The 27,570-nt window shown below is 36.8% G+C and overlaps 1 protein-coding gene across 4 annotated transcripts in view; it reads left to right on the top strand.

The window, feature by feature from the left end:
- Positions 1–27,570, top strand: part of HERC2 (HECT and RLD domain containing E3 ubiquitin protein ligase 2) — a 116,689-nt gene that overhangs the window by 16,968 nt on the left and 72,151 nt on the right. For 3 of the 4 annotated variants that reach the window (XM_050907284.1, XM_050907265.1, XM_050907291.1), the window contains exons 4-19: positions 3,351–3,488; positions 13,394–13,613; positions 15,266–15,366; positions 16,124–16,280; positions 17,086–17,196; positions 17,527–17,698; positions 18,294–18,467; positions 19,101–19,289; positions 19,941–20,092; positions 20,932–21,089; positions 21,564–21,677; positions 23,080–23,331; positions 24,273–24,466; positions 25,008–25,208; positions 25,844–26,072; positions 26,147–26,271. In XM_050907284.1, coding sequence (XP_050763241.1) covers positions 3,351–3,488; positions 13,394–13,613; positions 15,266–15,366; positions 16,124–16,280; positions 17,086–17,196; positions 17,527–17,698; positions 18,294–18,467; positions 19,101–19,289; positions 19,941–20,092; positions 20,932–21,089; positions 21,564–21,677; positions 23,080–23,331; positions 24,273–24,466; positions 25,008–25,208; positions 25,844–26,072; positions 26,147–26,271 — 2,687 coding nt within the window. The remainder of the gene's footprint in view (positions 1–3,350; positions 3,489–13,393; positions 13,614–15,265; positions 15,367–16,123; positions 16,281–17,085; positions 17,197–17,526; positions 17,699–18,293; positions 18,468–19,100; positions 19,290–19,940; positions 20,093–20,931; positions 21,090–21,563; positions 21,678–23,079; positions 23,332–24,272; positions 24,467–25,007; positions 25,209–25,843; positions 26,073–26,146; positions 26,272–27,570) is intronic. The other variant, XM_050907275.1, reaches the window with a different exon arrangement.

The raw sequence follows: 27,570 nt of genomic DNA, 5'->3' as shown, positions 1-27,570 counted from the left end.
ATTGGATTAGGCTATTGCTGTGCAAGATAGAGCACACATGGTGAGCCACTGCGCTTCAGTTTGGGACCTAACTTCTAACTGAGGATGGTTACTTCAGTTGCTCAGTTTTGACTGGCTAAGCATACCTACCTCAGCTTGGAGGCTTAAGGTTGTAAACCAAAACATAGTTGAGAGTTCTTTGAGGGAAATGTTACACAGTTGTTTTCCCCCACCACAATATTCATGCTTCAGTCTGAGAAAAATGAAGTTAAAACAGGTTGTCACACTGCAGTGTGTTTTTGCATCCATTGTTTTGAAAACTGTCTTATTACTTGTTATTTTGGCCTGTGCTGGCTTCACTCAAGATTTCTTCTTCCCTGTCCCTCTTTCTGAAAAATCTTTGGGGCTCCCTTTTTAAAAATCCCTTTCATTAAGCATAACTGAGCTTCCACAATTACAATGCATTTTACATTGCTGCATTCAATCTACACTGATACCAACTTTATCCCTTATGGGGCAAGTGGTTTTTTGCAAGTATAGTGAAAAGTCTTTGTGGAACAATTTGACGTGGGCTTTTAATGTGATTTTTAGCTCAGCTCCTTCCCACTTCTCTTGTTGCTCCCCTTTTCTGTTCATACAGGCAATGAAAAAAAAAAAAATCCTCCTTGTGGATTTGCGTGCCAAGGTTGTTTTTATACAATACAAAGCTTAAGTACCTGACTGGGTTGGGATCTTCTCTATTTGCAGTGAGGAGCTGGGCAAAATGACTAAGTTCACAGCCCTTTGTTGTCATCCTTTGCCAGGGATCTGTTAAAAAGTGTAACAAGTTCTCTTACAACTGCCTGCGAAACATAGTGTCTTGGCACAACACCCTTCTACCCACTAACTAAAATCCCAGACCCTGCGGAGTGTGTCTCTAGATGTGTGGGTGAGTGGAGAAACAGTGAGATTATGGTGTTACTGTGGGAATATTCTGAACTACTGGGGCTGAACAGGATCCTTGGCCACTGATTTAACTGTATAATGGAATCTGTGGCTTTAATATTATTTGTGTGTGCCTTGGAATAGAAACGGCTAGATTCAGTCACATTTTGGACATGCGTTATCATGCTGATGGCTGCTGTACTACTGGCTGTTCCTTGGTGTTTGAGAGAAACGGTTATACTCTCTCTGATTGCCACTTACAAAGGGGATATCCAAACTGCTTTTTCCTGTTCTCAAGTGACTTTGCGATCCCTTCCTTAGCCCACGATCTCAGCTGCAGCATGCATGCTGCAGTTATGTCTCCTCTTCTTTTTTTCCTGTTCTCTTTCAGTCTTCATCTGCCACCTCCTGAGCACTAGTGGGTGTTGTAAGTTAGGAAACACTGGCTTTAATTTAAAACTTGTAAAATTAAGGCACCTTAAAAAGGTTTATTTTGGGAAGTGCTATTGTCTACAGTCTAACAAAATTTTAACAAAGAGGCAGTCATAGATCCAGTTACAACCAGATTAGGCATTAATTTTTCTTCATGCCAGATGGAAAGAATAGTTGAATGTTTTTGTACATTGTGATAGGTGTATTTTGTATGTTCTGAGGTAATGAGAGCCTTTGATCTCCAAGTGGGGTCATGGTGAGTCTGAGGAAGGCTGCAGTCAGATGTGCTGTTTCTGACTATAGCTGTAAACCTCTTGCTTATTATTGTTTTCTGAAATATGCTGGTACAAATGCGTATGTTTCAGGTGTGGGGGATGAGATAGGAAAAAAGACAAAATTCTGATGCTTGTCTGGCTTGTGGCCGGGACATTTAGCGGGGGAGTCTCTGTAGACTAGATTGGCAGATAGGAATGGAGGACCAGTCATTTTTAAGAGCCTAATGAAAATGGCTGGAACTAAACTCTTCATGGTGTCGTGGTCTAACCCCAGCCAGCAGCTAAGCACCACGCAGCCGCTCCCTCACTCCCCCTCCCCGCTCCCAGTGGGATGGGGAGGAGAATCAGGAAAGAAGGTAAAACTTGTGGCTTGAAATAAGAATGGTTTCATAACTAAAGTAAAATATAATACTAACAATAATAATAATGAAATATAATAATAATAGTGAAAAGGAATATAACAAAAAAAAGAAGGGGGGGGAGAAAACAAAACACCACAATGCACAATGCAATTGCTCACCACCTGCTGGCTGATGCCAGAGCCGTGATTCGCACCTCCTGGCCAACTCTCCCCCTGTTTATATACTGGGCATGACGTTCCATGGTATGGAATATCCCTTTGGCTAGTTCGGGTCAGCTGTCCTGGCTATGCTCCCTCCCAGCTTCTTGTACACCTGCTTACTGGCAGAGCATGGGAAACTGAAAAGTCCTTAACTTAGGATAAGTGCTACTTAGCAACAACTAAAACATCAGCGTGTTATCAACATTATTCTCACACTAAATCCAAAACACAGCAGTGTACCAGCTACTAAGAAGAGAGTTAACTCTGTCCCAGCCAAAACCAGGACACATGGGTAAGTTGCAAATGCTGGACTTGAGAAATTTTGGGGGATATTTTTAGAAAAGAAGGTCAGGGTGAGGAAAGCAGTTGCCCGTGTGGCCCTTAATTGCAAGGCAGTCTTGTGCATTGAACTGACTGGAGGTATGGATATGGAAATCCATGTCCCCATTATGAATAAGGAGAGACTTCCAGCTGTCTAGTGCTACTGTGTTTAGAAAATTGGGACTTCCATGCAGCCTTTGATTACAGAGATAAGTGACTAATGTCTGTGTTCTGTCTTTATGTAAGTAATCTCAAGGATTGCAAATGCTGTTTTGTTGCTTGGGCAGAAAGTGGTGGTATTATTTTCATTACTTGTGGTAATTACTAAGATGCTAGATACATTACAGATGTTGAAATACTGCTGCATAAAATTAGTGTAAATGCCAATATATAGCTCTCCTTGATTTTGAAATTAAGGCAATTGCTATCTTTTTTTCTGTGTTGGAAGTGGAATATGAAAACAAGTAAATGCTACAGAAATGTGGATAGTTGGGAGCAAAATCTGACTTAAAGTTCATCCTTTGTGATACTGTGTGTTGCAAATCATTTGCAAGTCTTACGTGATGGTATTGATATTAAATGTTCATCTCCCTAGGAGGTTACAGCAATGATTTCTGGATTCTAAGGTCACTGTCTTACAAAATGTAACATGAGACCTAGCACCTGTGACAGTTAACATGGTAAAATACTACTTCCCCCCATGCTGTACTCTTAATGATAGACAATATTGCATTAAACTTGTGGGCTGGGCATTTCACGTTTACGTTTCTAATCTAGAACTGAATTCAAGGGGGAAGTAGCTTAACTGGTCTCTCCCCCCCTCTTCCCCCCCCCCCCCCCCCTTTTTTTTTCTGTAGATGATAGCACTGAATGCCAAACTGCATCAAAGAAAGAAGAGCAAAACGACAAAGAAAAGAAAGATGAAGAAGAGACTCCGCTGCCCACTTACAGGGCCAAATCGATTGTTGAGAGTTGGATATGGGGCAAACAGCCAGGTATTACAGCTCGTTTGGTCATTCTCACTGAAGCATTACATATTCTACTTGATCACTACTTTTGTAGCATCAGGAAGTAATTGGATCAAATGTACTTGCTGACAGATGCATCTGGATAAGTGGTTAACTGTGATTGAAGTTGAACATTTACTATAATTGCTTTCAGATTTAATTAGACTCATGACTTGAAGAGTCAATTTGCACCTTTCATGCTGCTTGAAGGAATGATAAACTGACTTGGAACAAATGCAGTTATACAGTGAAATGTTAAGATGTCTTCAGGATATTTCTTTTCAGTTGCAGACACTAAAAAGAAATTGCTTAGTTTCTGAAGCCTGAATTTTCTGCAGGCAATAAAGGTTTAATAGGTGATTTTTCTTTTTGATTTCATGACCTGGTAGATAAGTTTGAGTGAATCATGGGAGGAAGGTTGAAATGGTTAGTTCAATTAACCGTGTGTCCTGACCTTTGCTGACAGTAATCTCACCTATGATGGCAGTGGAAAAATGGTTTGCATGTTCACATCTTCATGTATGGCTCTCTAAAATACTGATTTTGATACTGAAGCCAGGTGAAGTTCATGGCTGTTTATTACTGCAGAGCAGCAATTCATTGTGTAAAATTGTCCACGTTTAAAAATAGCAGATCAGAAGCTTCACTTCAGTGGTTTGTTTTACAGTTCTGGTGTATGATATTGTCTGATTCAGATGTTGGCATGTACAGACTTTGGAGACATCTGTTGTGCCCCTTTTCCTTTCCCCTCACCCAGAAGCACTTGAAGATCCCTGGGAAAAGTATTGTTTCTTCAGTGCCAGGATCCGCATCTGTGTAGCCCTGTTTGCTAGGAAGCTATTTGTTTCTGTTGAGCCACAGGTCAGCTGCCAGTCTGCTGCCCTCTGCTCTGTGCCAGCCAGCTTGCTCCCTTTTCTTAAGGACAGGAGGACAGATGGACTTGCTGTCACTCTAGTAGTGGGACAGAATTTTGCAGCGTAGGAAGAATGAAAAGAATTGCCACTACAGTGGAAGGGAGAGTGAGAAATGAATGTGTTGAAGAGATGTAAGCTGAAGGTCACATTATTTTTGTTTTATATTTTTATTTAGTGTTTGTTGCTGAAGAGTAAAATAAAACTATTTTACAAAATGGTAATCTAAATGCCAAGTATCTTACCAAATTTCTCCCAACTGACCAAGGTGTTTGGGACAAGACCTGGCCTTTAAGCTCACTCTCCAATTATTTCTTAAAAATTGAACAAACAGTTGTTTAGAAAAAAAGGGATGTATGTGTGTTTGGAGTTTTCAGAAAGAAATAACTTACTATCTTGTGTTTACTTTTAGTGCTTATATATAGTGTCGTTTATTGGTGCACATATAGATACTTACTCTAAAATAACTTATGAAGACTTTAGCTAATAAATTTGTATTCCTTGGTCTCTGTTACCATTTGTGCTTGAAGTTTGCATCAGCTAGCTGTGACATACAAGTCCTTAAACAATACTACAAACACGCTTGCAGTTTATTTATAGAAGTGTTACAGGTGGCTTTTGTTCATGATTGTAGGTAACTTTTTGTTTTGTATTTGTCAGAAATATAGCTAACAGCTGCCTTTTGAGCCATCCTAGTTTTTGTGGCCTGGTAATTAATTTTGAAAAAAATACAGAAAATCATTTCAATTTTGATACTTTGTATAAGCGTTTCATAAAACGAGGAAGACTGTTTTAAGCTTTTCTTCTGTCATCCTTCATAAAAATAAAATGAACCTTTGAACATTTGCCTGTCAAAAGCATGAAGGAACTTTTGAAAAGGAGAAGTGTTTCTTAAATATATTGTTGCTGATCAAGTAAGAATTAAAGACTTACTATGTTTTCATTTATGTTTTATATTCCTTCACAAGTAAGGTATAATTTGGAGATGTGAGCTTGGAGTTATTTTGCAAAAAGAACTGAAGAGGCATTTAAAGTCTGTGTTTCAGGTCAATACTCTGAACTATTTCTACTGAGTTTAATGATTTACAGTCTTACATTATGAAAATAATATCTAGACATTAGACAGTGTATATCTATGTTTTAGAAGTGTTGTAATACAATCTTATTTTGCCAAGAAGTGTGGAGGATCATGCTTTTGAACTTCAACAGGCTAGTCCATGTCAGTGGGCCTTGTGACATCCCTCCCCCATAAGGGCTGAGAGATTTTGAGAGCACATAAAAAAACTTGTTCATAAAATGTGTTGAGAAGCAGTACTTTTTGTCTCCCCCAGCCCTGTGCTTGTTTTGTCATCCTGGCACAAGTTCAGAGAAGCAAAATGCTTTCCCTAGTTCTAATATATGCTGAGGTCACTACTCTGCCAGAACAGGGCAAAGAGGTCATAGCTTTTTTTTGAAATGGTGGTGGTATGCCAAGTACTGTAAAAATGCGTCAGATAGTAATAAATACATGGGTAAGTCATTATTTGACTTTAAGGTGTTTTTCCTTCTCTCTTGCATCTTAGTGTTTATCCGTTTCACATTCAGCTCTTAACTGATGTCAGTGTTGAACTATTCAGGCCTCATTTTTGACATGAGTGCTTCTTTAAAACATCTTCCCCCTATCCTATTCATACCAGGTTGTGTGTTCATTAAGCAGTTCTGATTCTTCCTAAAAATCTTGTTTTACTACTTTCATCAGTTTTCTTTTCTGAAAATATTTGATTTTTAGCATCTTACATGATCTGGAGAGAAGTCCAGGTGTTCAGCCCTGGATATGGGAAGAAAAAGAGGAAGCCCTTTGAAGCAGTTTTTAAAAACCTACAGAAAATAGAGCAGTTTTTCATTTTCTTGGGCTTCTTTTTCTTAGTCATGATATGCTTAAGGTTGGCTATATTGAGTCAAACCAAAGGACAGTCTAGTCCGATGTCCTGACAGCCACAGCATAAATAGCAGTAGCCAAGTGAATAATTAGGTCCTATGTTTATGATACATTGTCTTGTAGCCTACAGACTTTGAGCCAGAGGTGGTGGTATGGGGGAATGTGAATGTGTGTTTGGATTCCCCATCCCCCTTTTATTTTGCTGGAGCATGTGTGTGCCTGGCATAACTTAATAGGCTTCAATATTTTTGATGTTGATTTTTTTCCATTAATTTGTCTAGTCCCTTTTGAACATTCTGAACTTTTAGCATCCACAGCTATATGTAGCAAGGAGCTTTGTAATTCTACTGTTTATTGCATGAATATTATCTCCTCCTAGTCCTTGACTTGATTTTGGCATCTGTTGGTTTCACCTAATGCCCTGTTCTTATACTGGAAGAGGCAGTGAGTGGTTGTTCCTTACCTGTCTTCCTCAACACTGGTAGGGTGAGTTTTTTGTGTTTTAAGAATTCTGTCGTAATCAGTTGTATCTTTCCCTTACTGAAGATGTTATTTCATGCAGCTTCTTTGCATACAGAAGCTATTCTAAACACATAGTTCTTCCCTCTGTGGTTCCGCTCGCCCCCCCATTTTTATGCTGGGGAAGGTGGGTTGGGAACTGTATATACTACTTAAGCTGTGGGTACCTCATGGGTTTCATGAAGTGGCATAATGATTTCTGGTTTTCGTTCTGTCTGTCTTGATACTCTGTTTTTCCATCTGCTGTTGTACAGTGCTACTTTCTACTTGGAAGTTTCAGTAGGAATGCTACTGTTCTGTTTGCCCTGTAGGACAACAGAGTAAATGAGGAAATAATCTTAATGGACACATCCTTAAATGAATAAGCAATGTACAGTTGAATTGGGAATACGGTTTTCTTGTGTAGTCCGATCTGGTTTATATTAGCAGTGAATTAAACTATTATGCTGGTAAATCAGTGTCATGACGTAGCACTTCTGCGGTTTCCTCATGTATGAGTGAGAGCTTGTTTACAGACAGTGCTGCATCTTGTTTTTCCAATATCGTTAGTATAGCTGATTGCACTAAGAAATGCTTTAGAGGCAATACCTAAGGGCGCAGGTTAAAATTACCCGTGTGAATTTAGTGAGATATTGTTGAGATACATGTCACTACCAACAGCAGTCGAATTTTTCTGTGTTTGCTTTGAGAGAGAAGGAGATACGCAGAACTTTCATCCTGTAAGGACTGTTAGTTACAGGATTAAATCTACGTTTGTGCTGTGTACAAAAGTAATTAAAAGCAGTCATGGCATTGAAAAAACTGTTTTTAACCTCCTTTATAGTGACACTTTCTACTTTAATAAAATTTCTTGATCAATACTTTTAAGTTTAGATTTAGAAATGCTGGTAACAGAATGGTTCAGTCAAAGGATGAAATTTGACCTCCTCTGTTTTACATTTCTATTCTCAGAACTCCTTCATCCCTGTCTTTTCTTTTACTTTCTTACCACTTGGAACAGATCTTTAGCTCGCCCCCCTCCTCCCCCCCCCAACTTGAAAGCTGTTGTCCAGCTCCAAGTATCTGTTTGGTTGCTGTTTATGCTCTTAAGGGATATGTGCGTGTGTGTGTATATTTTTACACACACACGAGGCTCAGTTCTTGCTATTTTGTTCTGTGCATGAGTATTTGAGCATCAATTTAAACAAGTTTTACTCACAATATAAGACTTTGAAAATTAAGCACCCAGCCACATAATGAGATGCATTCTGAATGTGCATGCAACTATTCATTATTTCTCCTGCTGAATATTAGTACGGTGAGGTCTGCTGATGGTCGTCTTTTGAACAGGGGAGCAGACAGAAGGAAGCTAAAAGCTAAACGCCCTTTAGGAATTATATTCTTTGTTGGTATAAAATAATTTTGGGAGCATATTTAGCTTTGTTTCTGAAGGAAATTGTGTGTATGTGATAGCATTTTTGTCTCGCCCTCTAACTTTTGAATCCACCCATTCTTTGGTGATGGCTTGCAGGGTCATTAGATGCCTGTTAAGCCAAGCCAACTGCATCTTCTGTCTGCTCTTTGTCCAATGGAAATACCATGTAGTGGAAGGGGAAAGAGGAGACAAAATATAAAAAACTCTAAGAAATTAGAGCACGTTAGTTCTGCTACAGACAGGAATGTGTGCTCATTATAACAGTAGATTCTTGCCAAATGCTGTTTGAAATGTATTTTGAGTTTTTAGGTCTGAAATCTCTCCACACCGTAACATCTATATTTGCCTTTACTAAAGCTCATGACTCAACCAAAGTCCTTGAAACTTTTGTTTGATATTGGCATTTTTAAGGTCCTTAATTTACCAGTTAGAAGCCTGTGGTGTTCCCTGAAAGAGCTAATGAAATAAGTGTTAAGAAACCATTTAGTATGTGAAATTTTTTTTTGAGCTACTAAAATAGGAGCAAACATGTTTTTGGACAAGCTACCTGTCTTAGACTCATGTCAGGTTAGTGTTCTGGCTGTGGCTGAGATGGGTTAAGAAGCTAGTGTCTTCAGCTGCTTGTTTTGCCGCCCCAGTTTTGCTGGCATACCTAAATAACGTGTCACTTTTTAACTCTGTTCTGTCAAATGATCTGGGTTAAAGACTACCAGTATTTTACCTTCTAATGTAGAGAACTTCTCGCAGGAGGACTTAAGAAGTGAAGATGTAGTTAAGTTAGTTGCTGAGGGGAGGGAGAGATGCGATAGATTTTAACAGAAGATGGTAAAACCCTTACCTGTCTCTACTGCAGCGAGAAATGTATCTGACTGTAGTTGTCAGTATTCTGCTAATGGTAGTTTGAGAATTTAGACTTGTATCGTGTGACTTCAACTCTTATATTGTAGGTGCGGATTAGGTAAATAATATGTCTCCACCCTTCATCACATAATGGACAAACCAAAGCATTGCAAGGGGTAGTTAGCATCGAGGGCTGGCATAGTGGTGTATGAACAGTTTTGTTTAAAGAGTTCCCTGTAACCTTCTCAGATGAAATTTGAATCGTTACTATTAATAAGCTATTCTCTCATTAGTTGGTTTAGTTCATTGGTAATAAGTGTTGTTCAGACTGGAGGGTTTATTGAAATCAATTTCACTGGGTTGATTCCCAGATATATTTAAATCTTTCTAAAGATGAACTGAATTTTTGTAAAAATAAATTTACTTATGGAATAAGAGAAGATTTAAAGTGAGGAAGTGTATAGATATATCTCACCTAAAAATAGTGTTACTTTTAATAAAAAAAGAGATTCCTTCATTCAATTTTGAGATGTCTTGAGTTATAGGACTACTGTAGCCTGTTGCAGCCTTTACTACACTTTGCATATGAACTTTCTTTTGCATTCTTGAAATACTAAAGAAGTATGTATAAAATATTTAAGAGTGGAATTATTTAATTTTGGTAGAAAGCCTTCCTAAAATTGTAGCCATTTGAGATTGTGAAGGCAAGGTGGGAAGGGGGAAAGAAAAGAATTTTATTACAACTAAATTCAGTAAACTTAAGTTTATGCTTAATGCAGGATATTTTTATATGGTTTGAATCTTAGTGAGGCTAAATCGTATTTTCCATTAGAAAAAAAAATTTTTGCATGCAATGTTTAAGTATTTGAAAATAGTATATTGTAACTGAACAGCTCTTCATATTACTAGTTTCTGAATATAAAGACTTCACACTAAAATATAAGTGATTTTTAGGGCTAATCACTTGAAAATTGAATTCTTTCCAGCCCTTTTTCTTCATAAAAAGTGAAGACAGAATTTTAGTTGATTCCTTTTCTAGCTTTTGTATTGTCTTAATTTGACTTTATTTGTTGATGTTGACTTCATTGACAGGAAAGCAAAATAACTTGCTTTTAAAATCCCTTAATTTAGAAAGCGCTACTGTGAGGTTTTGTTTTGTGAAACATTGCATAGTCCATGGAACTATGGACTGTTTTTGTATTAAAACAGAATTGAACCTTTGAGGTGTTTAAAACCTACAGTAATGTTAATTTTTTTGTCAAATGAGCCAGTTGTCCTATCAGATCATTGATTAGGATGTTGAGTATCTTACAGGTTACCCTCACTATGTATTGCTGAACCATTAGGAATTAATTTCGTAGGTGCAGATATGAAACTTTTTTTTTTTTCTGCAGAGACACAATATCGTGTGTATATACAACGGCCAGCTTCAAAACTGGTACTGCTTGATGTGCATACATTGTATGTGCTTCTGTAGGATTCTGTTTTCTATGCATTCAGAGTTCATACAATAGTTTGCGTCGCCTATTGCATCAGAATGGCTGTGATGCTGGTAACAGCAGTACCATGGTTGATTGAAAGTGGTTTGAAAGGTACGCAGTTGTAGACTTTTAGGCAAAGTTCCTCATAAAGTAATTGCTGGAGGATTGTAGGTGGTCTCTGCCTGTCCTAAGTGTTTCTTTCCAGTAGTCCCCATGACATATGTTTAATAAGCTTGTTATTTTGAAATGAAGGGCTTTGTCATCCAATTCTTCAATTCTCAGGAATAATTTTAGAGGGTGTCCACATTTGGATAAGTTGCCAGCCAGGAAGGAATGATGAATGCTGTAGCTCTGTATTACTTTATAGACTCTGCTGAGTCTGGCACCTAGTGCTTGATTTCTGTAGCACGAAACATAGACTCTCTCTTCCCCAAACATAAGCATTAATTGAAGTGCCTTGTGTTTTCTTCATTGACTTTTTCTTTACTTTTCCTATAGATACATGAAACCATAATGTGGGGAATGAATCTGCAGAATGAAATCAGTTGCCAAAAAGAACAATGTTAAGAAAAGCCTCTTTGTGAAGTGGAGAGTATGGTCATTTCTTACTTTATTGTTGTATCCTGGTGGTATTTAGAGGTTGATAGGGCTTTAGTGTTCAGGAAGGGGAGAAAAAAACCCTGATTTTTATCTCTTCTGATGGTTTGTTTAGAGGGATCATGAAACTGGCATGTCAGTATTGACCATGTTCTGTTATGATACTCTGAAGTGCAGAAGCCATGTGCTGCAAGATGGTTTTTTGTATTTTTGCATACAAAATAAAGGTTAAGGCACACCTAAGATAACAGCAGCAGCCTCAGAACAATGTAGTTTATATTTTGTAGAAGTTTTTACTTTGGTGTTCTGAGTAATGCTAATACTTCGCAACTGAGATTTTTCCCTCAAAATCGTGGTGTTTAATGAAATAAAATTTTAGTTGGATCAACCTGGAGGTATACCGGAGCTTTAGACTGGGTACTGATACAGTCATCCATTAAACCTTCTGAGTAAACTTTTATATGGCCATAATGTTAAGGGACACTATAAAAGCCAAACCTAACAAATCAAACATGCCTTTGGCAGGCATCTGTTTTATTTGTGTGTTACTTTACATTGTGATCTGAAGTAGCTGTATGTATGTAACTTGTTGATATTTGACTGTGCTGTAGAGTTCTTCGGGGAATTTGGTAGGGCTAATACTAAGAACAGTGTGGCTTTTTTATCATATTTCTTGTTGGTTTTGTCATATTTCTTGTTGTTTGAGTCAAGGTATGAATGTGTATAATAGCTGCTATTGCTTTTGTCTAATTTTTTGTTAACATCTAGACTGCAAGGAACACTTTTTAATCTATTCTTGTTGAAAAAATAAGTTGTTCCTCATAGTCAAGTGGAAAGATGTAAATTGCCTCAGGGAAAGGAATCTAACACATTACGAAATGGTGAAATGTGAGTAGCAATGTCGAAAACAGGCTGGGGTGATGGCTGACAACAAACTGTAAGTGCCTGTGCAATGTGATCCGGTGGCAGAGAAGGCCACTTGAATTCTCTGCTGGGTACACAAAGATGCGTTGCAGAGTGGGGACAAGACTTTGAAATATTTTGTATGGTTACAGTTGCAAAAAAAGTTATGCCTCGTTAGATAGAATTTTCAACTGTGGAGACTACCATAAGTGTGTCTAAATTTCTGTAGCTTGGAGGCAGCTGTTCAAAAAAATGTGTTGGTTTTGTGGTGGTTTTTTGGTTTTTTTTTTTGTTTTTTTTTTTTTTAAGGTTGTGTCCGTCTTCTCGCAAACGCTGTTACATATATGCAGATGAATGGGTTTTTTTGTACTCCTTAGTCAGATGTCAGTTAAAACAAAGGTACTTCTGTGTAGCAGCCAGGCAACAAATGTGGTTGGCTTAGGGTCGAGTACAGTAATTCAGTGCAAACCAGAGTGGGGTGCCCAGTGATCAGACTGTTAATAAAGGGACAGAAAAGAACCCTTCTAAGAATGGACTTTGTTGATATTTGTCCTAGGAATTAAAGCTACAGAGAATGTAAAAATACACAATTTCCAAATTTTTATTTTAAAGTGTTGTGGGTTGTTTTTTTTTGTTGTTTTTGACACTGTACTTGTTACCACCTATTATTAGAATACTAGGACTTTGGGCTGGTGGCTGCTTTTTATGATTAGTGAAGAATTAATTCTCTAGTGTTGGTACATAAGTCAGATCTTTTATTTGCTAATAGTGCTTGCAAGCATCTTAAATTTCTGACATTATTTGTTTCAGAAGCTTAGCAGCTCTTGGCAGTGAGGCTAGAGCTTCTGAGAGTGGTTTTGTAACTTCTGAGAAACTTAAGGTAACGTGTATCAGTGCAAAATGAAAGGATATCCTTGTGGAGACTTGCAGGGTTGTTGCCTGCACTTAAGAGAAGTCTGACTCCGAGGTCGGATGATGATAAGAATTTGCTGTATAACTTGTTTTTCTGAAATGCATAAATATTTCCTATGATGTTTCAATTTCAGAGGTGAAGTATGAAGGTTCAGATGTGTTCACACAAAACCAGTTTTAATGATAAACTTCATCTAAACACCTGTTAAATGTGATTGTGATTATGTAATACTGTGGATTAGAAATGTGCATGTTAAATATGGAAACAGGGAGTTTCACTGGGTTTTGAGGTTCAGACTTCTGGTCAGTTCACAGTTTTCAATTTGTCTTGATTTTTCTTGATACTGTATATAATGAAGATGAACACACATAAAATGATACCTTTCTCTGATTCTCAGACGTGAACGAATTGAAGGAGTGCCTTCATGTACTAGTGAAGGAACAGCAAACTCTGGCCACACAAACTGCTACAACAGCTCTTTCAGCTATGAGGCTAAAGCAGAGGCTAGTTATCCTGGAACGATATTTCATTGCATTGAACAGAACAGTTCTTCAAGAGAATGTCAAAGTTAAGTGGAAAAGCAGTAGTATTCCTCTGCCTGCTGTGGATAAGAAAAGGTAACGACACGTGCATGAACAAGCTAATACATTAGGAAAGTCATAGAAAGGTTATTAACCTGTGTGTGAGAGCTTAATGTGGTTTCTTCCTCCTCCTGAAACATTAGCAGTAAAGAAACTCTTCTTATTTCTTAAGGTGGTTTTACGTGGTGTTATCTGCCACGCAGTTTTTCTCCTTGGCTGATGCTTGCTTATAGTGTCTCTGTTCATACTGGTGGGTTTTTATTGTAATACATTGCTGTAGATATTATTCTTTGAGCTATAAGTATACTTTTATTGAGGTATTCTTTTTGTTCTACTTAGCTAGAAAGTATGGCGAAGCCTATTTCAGAAATGATGCTGATGGAGCTTACGTAGTTCTAATAACATTAATATATTTTTTTGTCAATATTTGCTAAGTTAAGGCACATAACAAATTTAAAAATACAAATAAGTAAAAGTTGAACAGTTTTCCTTAGCTTGGGTGAGAAATGCTGTAGTAATACATTTTATATGAAACTGTTTCCAGAGAACTAACTGAATAAGAATTATCCGATTACTTTCCATGTCTAGATAGCTTATTGACCTAAAACCAGAAAAATCTATCAGATGAGGCATTAAAGAAGCTATTCAGTAGCTGAACAAAGTTGCTGTCTGACAGAACAAGCAATTCAGCCAGGGAAATTTTTATGTTAGATTGTCTCTAGCTTAAAAAATGAAAGGAGACAGCAAGTCGATATCATGACTAGTTATTATGGGATTGTAGTTCTGACAATGATACCTTTCTCTGAGTAGTCTTTTCTCTGCAGATTTTTTTGTCAGTTCTGCTTAAAAAGAGCACTGGTATATTTAAGTTATCAGATTGCTAAAAATGCCAGTTTAAATTTTTTCTCTCTTGAAAAGTCCTAAGCAGTTCACTTCCTTTCAATGTGAGATTAAAAAGAAAACAGGATTGTTGGTGTCTTTCTGAGAGGAAGCAGTAAGGAATCTCCTGTTGTTAAGTACAAAGGAAAGCTTACTTAAATTAATGTGATTGTATAAAAAGAAAAGTTAACAGAAATGTATGTGAGTCTAGTGGGTATTAACAAAAGTTCAGGCTATCTCTCTTCTTTACACACACCAATACAGAAGCTGCAAAGAGAGATTCGTGACATTGACGCTTGAATGGAAAGATAAGAAATGACAAAATTGATGGAATTAATTATCAGTAATTGAAGATTCATTTTAAAAAAATAGCCTATAAGCATAGTTTATGCAGTCGAAATTAACTAGAAGTATAAACTTCATGAGTAAATAATGAGTACACATCTGTGTATTTTGAATACACCATCATAATTTCACTCTGAGTGACCATAGGCACCTTTCTGATGGCAGTCAATTATGCCAGTCGAGTTTATTTTTTCTCTGTGAAGGTATTTGATGTTGGGGGATGAACTGGTTGTTTTTTGAAGCAGCTGAAGTTGAATTTTGCTTGTTGACATGTTGATGTTGATCACCTTCGTTCTCAAGAGACAATTACAATTCTTTACAAATAAAAATTGCGTAATGATATATGCATGCATATAGCTAAATTATAAAATTGTTGAATATACAAGTTATAAAAATAATTACTAATATAAATATGTATTATGATATAAATTATATCGAGACAATGCATATATAATTTTATTTAGCCCAAGACCTGTAGGCAAAGGTGTAGAAGGACTTGCACGAGTCGGATCCCGAGCAGCACTTTCATTTGCATTTGCGTTCCTTCGTAGAGCCTGGAGGTCAGGTAGGTCTACTCTGTAGCATTGTGAATATATTTTTCATTAGAAGATGGATGATTCATTAAAGCATGTGTGTGTATTAAATATTTGCATAGAAGTATACATTTATAAATGTTAGATTTGCATAATTGTATTTTATGTTTATGTGATATTATGCCCAACAATACTGTTGCTGATTGAAGCCATCCAAGCCAGTACCAATGCTGTGTTGTGCTGGGATACTTTTATGCTAGGAAGACAAATGGGGATTTCATGAAAAGAACATATTTTTAATGCCAGGTTTCAGAAAAGTTAGATTTATTCTTCAGACAGGGTCGATCCACTATATCACTACACGATAGTAGCAGCTTAGAAAAGGAGTTTGGAGCAGTAGTGTGAAACTTGTGTTCAGTTTGTGTACTTGTCAGCAATCTGTGCCACTTTAACCTACCTGTTTGTCTCAGTCTGCGCTGTTTGTTCAGACAGCAGCTGTTTGGCTCACTCTTTGTCCAGCCAGCCGTAGTTTCTTTTGATTTCCTCAGCGAATGCATAGTGGGACGAGGTGGTTTAAGAATTGTCACCTTTCTGAATGTATTTTTTGTGAAGCAGATAGTTCTTCGGAAGTCTTGCAGTCAAAATGTTTGTGTGAAAATTGAGAACTTTGTACATATTAAGTAACTTGTAAGCTTGAGGTTAAAAAAAAAATCCACAAAACATTGTATGCAAAAATTTGTATAACTTCTGTAAAGATGGGAGTGTAACTAGTATTACTGTGTTCCTTAGGTGAAGATGCAGACCTGTGCAGTGAATTGTTACAGGAATCACTTGATGCACTACGAGCTCTACCAGAGGCGTCCCTTTTTGATGAAGGGACTGTATCTTCTGTATGGCTGGAAGTGGTGGAAAGAGCTACTAAATTCCTAAGGTCTGTTGTGACTGGGTAAGTTTCTTTTTTTGAGTATTGCTGAAGTAGCTGTTAAATGGCAAACTTGCATCTCTTAGCAGCTGATGGTATAAACATAATAGTTTATGGAAAATTAAAAAGATTGCTTTCCTTCTCTAATGTTATATGAGCAAGCAAAAAATACATGAACTGTTGAAATCATGCTTTTTAAATATGATTTAATTCCTTTAACTGTTTTAGAAAAATCTGAATTTGAGTACTCTGAATCACTGCATGTAGACTTACCTGAAAAAGTGTTTCGCTAGAGTAAACTGTATCCGCATGAAGAGTGCTTTACAATATATGCGTACCCTTAATTGTACCTTTCTAATATCGTAAAATAATGCAGGCTTCTGTGCATGTGAGGGGAAAATACACTCATATTGGACTTAGAGCACTCCCCTGCTTTTTCCCTGTTATTTAAGGAGGCTCAAAGTTACCCTTTTACGATAGTTATCAGAAATTGTCTTTTGAATGCTGGAACTATGTCCTTACAGTGAATATCATAAAGAATATTTGAATTTCACCTGTGAAAAATGTTTTTCATGTTCTTAGCATGTTTAATAGAACTATAGAGTAGATAGTGAAGCTTGGGGCAATTTTAAAGCGTAGCTGCCACTCTAAAAATTGATCTTGTGTGGAATCTGTCATCTTTTCTTCTCAGCTGCTTTCATCACCAATTTTATGTTTTTCTATAAGTTTAGTGGTTCTTGGTGTGTTTGTAGATGCTTTTGGTAAGGAAATATGTTGTATTGTTTCCAATTACTTCTTAGTTAATGTGTATTGTTTGACTTTTAAATAGAGATGTGCATGGAGCTCCCAGTACCAAAGGGCCAGGAAACATTCCGTTACAAGACCAGCACTTGGCGCTTGCCATATTGCTAGAACTGGCAGTGCAGAGGGGTACACTAAGGTGAGAAGCATGAGCACTCTGATTTTTAACCATCGCTGTCGGTTGGAATGGCCTAAGCAGTGCCTGTCTTCAGTTTTCACGGGTTTGGGTTTAACCTAGTAATTGTGGTTTAAAGCATATGAACCTTTTCTGTAATGCAGTGACGATCAAGATCTTATGTTAGCTAGATTGCAAAATTCATTGTTGATATTTTGATAATCTGTTTAAAATGGAAAGCCACGACATCTGATATTGCTAAACTTCAAAATATAGAAAGTGAATTGTCTGGATAACCTAAAATAATGTTTTTAGGAATGCTTACTAATAGAAGATATAAACTTCCTCTTTCAGCCAAATGTTGTCTGCAGTTATGTTGTTGCTTCAACTTTGGGATAATGGAACAAGGGAAACAGATAATGAGCGATCTGCACAGGGAACAAGTGCACCCCTTCTACCTTTGCTACAAAGATTTCAGAGTATAATATGTAATAAAGACGTGCCCAATACTGAGGAAGAGATTCAGGTACTCACCGTTGGATTATTTGAAAGGGGCATTATGTTGGTATCAAATTTCATTCGGCTGGCTAAAATAATTATAAAATTATCAAAACAAAATTGGCTGTGGTGTTTTCCATGTAAGAGGTATATACACCACTGTTGTTTGGTTTTCATGCGTACACTTGAGTTTCTTGAGGTAGGAGGAGGAATGTCATAGTATGATTAGAGGTAAGCATTGTGTTTCAGAGTTAATGCTTTTATGATAATTAACTTAGAGATGTGGCCAGTTAACTTTTCTGCATATTTGGATTGGTTTTATTTAGCTGTGTTTGAAGTTAATTGAACTGTGACTCTTTGTGAATATTATTGAGGTTGATAAAACATAGTAGATCAGTTTTATTATGCTTGTAACCTTCTATTATATTCACAATCTGACTATATTTTCTCAACATACGTTTGGAATTTTCCTCTACTGTAAGAAAAAGGATGTGCAGAGTTAATTCGGTTTCTCTTAAACTTGTGCAGATAGTCAGCATGTCTAAAATATATTGTGTATCTGTATGTGTAGTGGCATAGAAATACCTTGAATATTCTTCTGACTGCTCTTTTTTCTTTTCTAGCTCCTGACTTACCCTCTGAGTCCAAATGAAAGTTTTCTAAGGTATCTGACTTTACCACAGGACAATGAGCTAGCGATTGATCTGAGACAAACAGCTGTAGTGATCATGGCCCATTTAGACCGTCTAGCCACCCCATGTATGCCTCCACAGTGTAGCTCTCCTACATCTCATAAGGTAACTGTTTGAAACGTCAAATTTAGCAAGATGTTTTTCCTAAAAGTGTAACTGATTTCCAATTTGGAAGGAAAACGACTCCTAAGATTCTTGAAATTTCCTTTTGATTTTTACAAGGTACCCTTGAGTTGCCTAAATTTGTCTTACTTGGGTATCTTTCATTACACCAGCGCTCTTTCAGTCAGCCTTGGAGTACAATTCTATGGTTTGTGAACCATTCTTTCTTATCACAACGCTATGGCTGATTCTGCCATATTTTGAGCTTTTCCCTGGGTTTATCAGAGTAAATGCTCAAGATCAGACTTTATAAATGTTGGGGGTCTGGCATATTTAAAAAAAAAAAAAAAAAAGGAAACTAAAAAGTAAATGTTAAACTTCCCAGCTTGAAAAATCTCTGACCACTTACTGTAGATATTTATAGCTTATTCAGTACCAGACTAAACTGAATATGATGAATGCAAGTCTCTATTTTTGATATCTTCTAATAGGTAAGCTTTATTGACTGCTGGCAGTAATGAATGTCACAGATTTGAGTATATTTGGCATATAAAGGTTTAAAAACTAATCTGCTCTATGCATTTTATTAAGTTGCGTATTTCAAAATTAGTACTTACAGAATTTCTTATTTTCTAGGGATCTCTGCAAGAGGTCATTGCTTGGGGTTTAATAGGTTGGAAATACTATGCTAATGTGAGTGGTCCAATTCAATGTGAAGGACTTGCCAATCTTGGCGTTGTGCAGGTTGCCTGTGCAGAGAAACGTTTTCTAATATTATCTAGGAACGGACGAGTTTATACACAAGCGTACAACAGCGATACTCTGGTGAGAGTTTTTTTACATGTTCTTAAAAATGCGTTCTCTTCTGTGTTGCTTCATAGCATAAGTCTGCTCCTTTAACTATTTAGAGTATCTTGGAAGAGTGGATGGAGACATGCTGATTTTTGTGAGCTTCTATGTTGTTTTTGAACTTTCAGAAATGGTTTTGATCTCTTGTATTGATTTGATGAAATGCATCTGGTTTCTGTAATTTCTATCAGGCTAGAGGTTATGAATACAATGATAATTGCTTTCATTGGTATGCTGGCCTTGGTAACAACTTTAGAAATTGGCAGATAGGAAATGGATTTTACTTCAGTGATGTAACACTGTGCCCAAACTGTGTAGTTTCTCAAACAAAACTATACTGTAGCAGAAACATTTGTCACTGAGATTGCCTGTAAGATTAAGATAAACACCATTTTTGTATATAGTGAAGACCTTATAAGAATGGGAACAAAATAACTTCAAAACGCTGTTTTTGTCAGACTCGAATAGTAGATTTGACCTTTTTTTCTTTATACCTTCAACTCATTAATTTGAGTGCACAGTTTTGATAAAGCCTTACGAAAACTGTACCTAGTTATTCTGTATATAGGCAAGTGATGGAAAATATGAGCAGTTTTTTTAAGTGTATTGCTTTTGTTTGGTTCACAGGGACCACAGCTAGTGCAGAGTCTAGCTTCCAGAAATATTGTGAAGATAGCAGCACATTCAGATGGCCATCACTATCTTGCTTTGTCAGCAAATGGTGAAGTTTTCTCTTGGGGTTGTGGAGATGGTGGAAGACTAGGCCATGGGGATACAGTGTATGTAATAAAAATAATCATAACATTTATTTGCCAGTGTTCTGAATTCATAGTAAAAACTATTTGGTTGTGTATATAAGCACATTCAGAATGGGACATTCGTCTCTGTTATTGAACAGAAGTTGCATTCTCCCTGCATATTTTCTTTGCCTGTAATATTCCCAGTTCTGTATTAATGCTACTTTCTGAAATACTTGTAGATAGAGGGTGTAGTAGGGGTTGCACTGTTATTAGGCCTTTTATTCATGGTTTTATGAATCCACAACGCATTTTCTCCAGAAACATTGACTCAAATGTCAGAGTGGGGTCATTATTTCATATGCAGTCATGTTGCATATATCATTCCTTTTTTCCTGTGTTAAACAATAACGTTACTGTCCTGCTTTTGTGTAAGAGCAGTCTTCTACAGGGGTATTCTGTAGGGGGTGCACATCAATATATTTTAGAGGTTTTAAGTGTCTTTGCCCAGTGCTGAATTCCCTATAAAGCAAGGGAGTTACTACACAAGGGTTAGCAGTGTCATGAAATTAATTGTTCAGATATAGTAATTAAAGATACTATTTTTTTTATAATAGACAAATATTTTTTAAAAACACTGCATTAATTTAATTGGAAATAGAAATCATAGTTGTCAGACATTCCTTCAGTGGTTTGTATGTTGTTGAACAATCTGAACTTAATTTTTGGGTGATAGCTCTATTTATATCTTGATACTTCAGACTAGTAATAAGGTTTGCAGGTAGAATTGCAACAGTTGTTTTCTAACAAGTATGTTGCACCTTTTATTGTCTACTCATCAGATCACCTTTTGTGAAATATGTCACCTTCTCTTTAAATAGCCCTCTGGAGGAACCTAAGATGATATCTGCTTTATCTGGAAAGCAAGCTGGGAAACATGTTGTTCATATTGCATGTGGAAGCACCTACAGTGCAGCCATTACTGCTGAAGGAGAGCTATATACATGGGGACGAGGAAACTATGGCAGGCTTGGTCATGGTATGTTACTCGGTATCTTAAAGTTAGTTGTTTGTCAAAGTATTGTTTAGTGCCTGTCTCAAATGATCTTTTATCCAACTTACCTAAAGCTGATTTGAGAACCATATGTGGTTTCACATGAATTGAAACAATTATGGGAGAGAATGTCTCAAAATCACTAAATTTCTATGAGTTATGTGAAAATAAGTAATTGGATGGAGAAGAAAAATCTACGCTGTTCTCTGTTCCCTTCCTTGTGAAGCAAAGACTATCTCATGGGTTAAATCCATATTAGATACCTAAGAAACCATATGGGAACTTAGTCATGATGTTCAAATCTGGAAGCAAAACCAAACCAACACCCCCCCACCCCCACCCAACAAAACACCCAAAAGCAAACAAAAAAAAAACCCGCAACAAAAAAAACCCTCACAAACAAAAGAACCTACTAGGCCGCCCTGGTTTTGCTTCTCACAGAACTACTTTGTTTTGAAGGTTCTAGTGAAGATCAGACCATCCCAATGCTGGTCACGGGGCTGAAAGGACTCAAAGTTATTGATGTGTCCTGTGGGAGTGGAGATGCTCAGACTCTTGCAGTTACTGAAAATGGTTAGTAGCAAAATATAACTTAACACTTTAAATAAGCTTACCTTTTCTTCCTTTCATTCTGAAGATATTTATACTGCAGATATGCTTATTTCTGGTGGCTTGAATTCTGTAAGAAGCTGAAATTCCTTTTGGGGATATAGATATGTGCATTTATACGTTTTGCATATAACGTATGGAGATATATGTCCATGCATAGATATGCAATATATTAATTATGAATATGCAAATATATATTTCCGTTTATGGTATATATATTTAAAATACCCATGTAAATGTATGATACACACACAAAATATTACATATATGTACATATGCATCTAAATTTTACTCATTATTATATAAGCGCAAATAACTCATGTTGTCACAACAGCCAGAATTTTGAGTAGGAGAGTTGTCTGTGTTAACCCATGGGAAGTGCCAAAGAGAGGCTGTACTGAAATTCGGCTTCCCAGCATCCCTGAGCAAGGTGCCGAGGGTGAGACAGATTCAAAACCTGAATTTCACTGTGTGAGGTTAAGCCCCAAAGTCATCCCTTAGAAAGCAGATGTTCTTGGAACCTAGTTGTTCTTTTAAAATATATCTGATTATGGTGATGTGCAGTATTTAAAAGCTGAAAGGTTTGCTCATTGACGAAATGGAAACCCAGATTTTAATTTTTTTTTTTTTTTTTTCCCTCTTGGTCTCCTTCTTGCATGGTTCTATTGCTTATCAGAGTACCTTAGAAACTAGCTTATGCAAGTAGGGAACATAAATGCATCAGAATGTAAAGCAGGACTTTCTTTTTGGACATGCATGGGTTTACCATTCTTGAACCATAATTTTATTTAATGCAGATGCAGAATGACTTGACTGTTTCTAAGTTCCTATATCAGGGTTTAGATTTAGTAGTGTATTTCAAAAGAACATGATAGACAATGGCACTTTCAATTTCATTTTGTGAAATGGTTGAATGACAAGAACTGAAAATTAAGAAAAGTTTCGCAGGCCATTTGGCCATTTGATGTGGAAAAAGATTTTGCAAGTTCTTATAAATAATACCTTATAATAAAAGAAGGCAGTTTTTGACTAAAGATCGTACTACAGGCTTGATTTTTAGTAAATCCTACACTTCATATGTTTTTAAGAAGGACTTTCTGTACACTGATGAATTTTCAGTGCATGTTATGTGTTACACTTTTTATGTTTAGTTTTATCAACATGAAAACTTTTCACATCTTTTTCTTCCTTCTTATTTTCATGAACAATTAGAAATTAATTCGTTACTGCTATTCTTAAATTACAATTTGAAAATTGTGCTTATTAGAGAATCTCAGATTTTTAAGAGCTTGCTTGTCAAAACAGATAACTTTGTTACACGAAAAAGCAATGCAATATTTTTTGTTTTCTTTCTCTTGATTTAAAGGCCAAGTGTGGTCTTGGGGTGATGGAGATTATGGAAAACTGGGAAGAGGAGGCAGTGATGGTTGCAAGACTCCCAAGTTGATAGAAAAGCTTCAAGATCTGGACGTTGTGAAAGTACGCTGCGGGAGTCAGTTTTCTATTGCTTTAACCAAAGATGGCCAGGTCTACAGCTGGGGAAAAGGTGACAATCAAAGACTTGGGCATGGAACAGAAGAGCATGTTCGATATCCCAAACTGCTGGAAGGCTTGAAAGGTAATTATCAGAGCTGGAAATATTCCAAAGTTCTTTTTGCTGTTGTTGGAATCTTTCACTGGACACTGATGAGCTCAACTTTAAGAATGACGGTACCATGTACTCTGTCATATTTTATGCTAGTTGCATTGAAAAAGGTAATAGTGCACATTTCCCATCACTTCTGCATTTATACTTTTAAAATTCTAGCAGACTTAGAGACACTATGTTATGACTACCTTAAATGCTGCTTATCGTGTGTTCTTTTTATTCTTACTGCTTTTCTTTTATTAGGTTCACAGAAACGATTATTTTAAACATGTATTTTTACAGTCATGCAAATAAATACATATAACATATGTATGCTTAGATTAAGGCATGTGAATGGAATAAATGAAAATCACAGGCAACAAGTAATGTCATTAAAGTTGCATTTGTGCCAGTACTTTTGGCTAGTTTGTAACAGAGTAAAGATTATTTCTTGCATTTGTGAGAAACCTGAGGCTCTGTAGGGGAGGATGAGGAAGAAACCTCTTTTATTGCTCTGTCTTTCCTAAAATTGTTATTCATATATGATGAATATATGATCTAATTGAAAGTAACTTCTGAACTAATGACTACAATATAACTTTACAGTCTCTGTTCATAGATGGGGAGAACTTTTAATAAACCTTTCCTGAAAAAGTATCTAAGTAAAAGGGATACAAAATAGAAGATTTTTTTAAAAACTTGTAAACTTTCATACGTAAGCTGTCTCTTAAGAATCTTTAAGTATTTCCTTGGTTTTTCCTTTGCTGTACTCTTCCAATCCACTACTAAGGCAAAGGTGAGACTCTTGACATCCATAATGTGTTCATAGTTAAGTATGGTTGTAATTAGCACAGTTTTCCTTACCTCTGACATTTTTCTGTTAATGATTGTAGTCTTTAAGTTATATTTTCAATATTTGACTTTCCTATCAGGAAAAAAAGTGATAGATGTGGCAGCTGGATCTACCCATTGTTTAGCACTGACTGAAGATAGTGAAGTGCATAGCTGGGGAAGCAATGACCAGTGTCAACATTTTGATACTTTGCGGATCACCAAACCAGAGCCTGCAGCTCTCCCAGGATTAGACACAAAGCATATCATTGGAATTGCTTGTGGGCCTGCTCAGGTAAGTTTTATTTTTGAATTTTTAATTACAGTTTGTCTTTGTCTCTCACTGAAACTAGTTCTGTATGCTAATCCCAGTCCCTCTTTCTGTGCTTGCATGACTTTTCTTATTCTTATTTCTTATTCTGAATAAATGAAGGCTTGGAAAAACAAATCTTGTGCAGTTCCTCTGCCAAAAAGGGATGACTAGTTTTCCCTCTGTTGGATATTCTGAGAAGTAGCTATTTACCTGTTTTGTTTTTTATCTGGTACAGCAATTGAAGAGTTGTCAAGCAGGATGTTTCCTGCAGCAAAGATAGTGACTGGCATAACAGCACTTTGGAAAATGTGATAAGAGAGTTCTCTTCTGGGATTGGTAGAGTTTTATGTATGTTTACAAGGATGCAAGTTGAGGGTTCTCTTCAACAGATGTACTGATATTATTTCTGCATCTTCTATTACTGTTTGAAGGCAGATGTTAGCTTTACACTCCTGTCTCTAATCAGTGTCATCTTATATTTGGGAAATAACTGTTGAACTTTGTACATTGTTTCCATTTATAGAGTTTTGCTTGGTCATCATGTTCAGAATGGTCAATAGGCTTGCGGGTGCCTTTTGTGGTGGATGTTTGCCCCATGACATTTGAGCAGCTAGATCTGTTACTAAGACAAGTGACAGAGGGAATGGATGGCTCCTCTGACTGGCCCCCTCCTCAGGAAAAGGAGTGTATGGCTGTGGCAACGTTAAACCTTCTAAGGCTTCAGGTACCTTTGATTTCTTACACATTGAGCAGTCATTGAGCTAAATGTTTCAGTAAATTGCTTGGGTGAAAACAGTGGACTTAATGTGCTTTAAAACATTTTTATTGATTTAAAAAGTGAAATAAGTACACTATCACTTTCTACTCTGAAAATTGGCAGCTAGTGGTTGGTTTTTTTCTTCTCGACAGCTTTTGAACCTCATTAAAAATGAACTATAAAAATAAAATGTAAATAGATTAAGCCTTGTATACTCAATAAGCCCATACACTCAGAGATTTTGAGCATTTCTAAGAATTGAAAATAGCATTTTTAAGAGTGAACGTCCTCTTTAGAAGGTATCTGACAGTCACTGAAGATGTGCTACTTTTCCTAGCATACTGTAGCAAAGTAGAAACAGTTTAGGTTATTCTTTAGGTTATTATAGTTCAGAGTTTTAGGGGATATAGTTAAATATAGTTCATAATCTTTGAGTATTAGTTCAAATTCAGTATGTGTTTGGGCAAGCCAGCATTTCCCTTTAATTTTACAAATTTACAGATTAAAGTCTGTATCTTGGTCGGTGAATTTACTCAATTGCTCCAGGATTGACTCTTCTTAATTAAAATTTGCCTTTTTTTTTTTCCCTTTCTTTTTTTCAGCTTCATGCTGCCATTAGTCATCAGGTGGATCCGGAATGCCTTGGCTTAGGTTTGGGCAGTATCCTGCTCAATAGCCTGAAACAGACAGTGGTAACATTAGCAAGCAATGCTGGTGTTCTTAATACCGTGCAATCGGCCGCTCAAGCAGTGCTGCAGAGTGGATGGTCTGTGTTACTGCCAACAGCAGAAGAGCGGGCTAGGGCGCTCTCAGCGCTCTTACCCAGTGCAGGTTGGTCCTAAGATTTAAACCTATTTGTTTTGTGCTTGCATTTCTAGTTCATTAATAGCTTCTTCCATTCTTAGTTTCAGGAAATGAAATGAATGTAAGTCCAGGCCGTAGATTTATGATTGACCTCTTGGTGGGCAGCTTGATGGCTGATGGAGGCTTAGAGTCTGCACTAAATGCTGCTATTACTGCAGAAATTCAGGTATGTTTCAGCAGCTTTGCAGTTCTGTATAAACAGAATAAGAAGATGTATCAAGTGTTTTCTGAAGTTTGTGGATTGATGTTATCCTCTTTTGACCTGAAACTTGAGACAGTGTTTGTATAGAAGCATGAATTGTATTCTCCTTTTTAGTAGAGTGTTTCTTTTCATTGCCTAGAGTGATGCTTTTAACAACGTTAACAGACTTTTTCATAAAGCTCTGTAATAGGAGCATGATTTTACAAAGCATTTTGTACCTTTCTGTGGGATTCTTGAGTTCTTCACTTCCTTGATTTCACCAGTATTTCTCCAGCAGAAATTTCAGCCTTATTACTTATGAATTCAAGATGAATGAACTCTTTGCAGCATCCCAGATTTCCATAAGTTCCATTTCAGACTAGTTCGAATGTTTGATGCTGAATGAATGATGCTGACTAGTTATACAAAGGATGAAAGAAACATTCTGTATATACTGGCTTCTCCATTAGCCTCTCAGAGATAGGACATTCTCTGCACAGACTGCTTTAAATTGCCATATATTTATATGGCTGTGAAAACAAAAATGTGCTTCTCCCTTGCTTCTTCATTTGTTTTGTTCTTCCAAGTATATTTTCTTCCTGGTTTCTCTCCACTGTTGGTAAATGGGGAAGTTTATGATGCAGAGGAAATGCATGTATTAAGTTTTGCTTTAATGCATTAGCATTTTCTGTTGTATTTGAAGACATGCAGGACCTCTTGATTCTTAACCAAGTCTCCTAGGGCACATTTACATTATAGCATAGGTCAGAGATGCCAGAGCCATCTTCAGATGTATGCTGAAAGTGATCTAGGTGGCAGCATACAGCACTGCACAGGTTAATTTACGTTGTCTAAAACCTGGGTGAATTCATTTCCATAGAGTTCTGTATGACTATGGCTCAGTAGCAAATCTAACCCAGGTTCTTCTGCAGTGGACTGAATTTGTTACTTTTATAAATACAAAGTAAACATGCCTTGTGAACTGTGCAGCAGCTACTGGCATGTTTAAATGTACATAGAACAGAAATCAATTGTTAACTTGGTTTGGTGGAAATTGATTTTGGAGTTTGTCTACTCTTGTTTACCTTCTCCCCCCCCTCTTTCGTATTATAATTGTTTAAAAAAAAGTGTGCCCATGTGATTGTTATGGAATATACAATACACATTTGTCTGGTAGGAATTGTTTAATTTCTGGCATAGGCAGAAGTAACTTGATCTTGTTATCGTGAATACTTGTTAGTAAAATGTTTCATAATCACAGTGGCAGTTTGCGTGGTTTTTTTT

Source organism: Gymnogyps californianus, chromosome 1 (genome assembly GCF_018139145.2).
Source record: "Gymnogyps californianus isolate 813 chromosome 1, ASM1813914v2, whole genome shotgun sequence".
Classification (NCBI taxonomy): Eukaryota; Metazoa; Chordata; class Aves; order Accipitriformes; family Cathartidae; genus Gymnogyps; species Gymnogyps californianus.
Note: the sequence above shows the minus strand (reverse complement) of the source record. Positions and strands in the feature narration are given on the sequence as shown.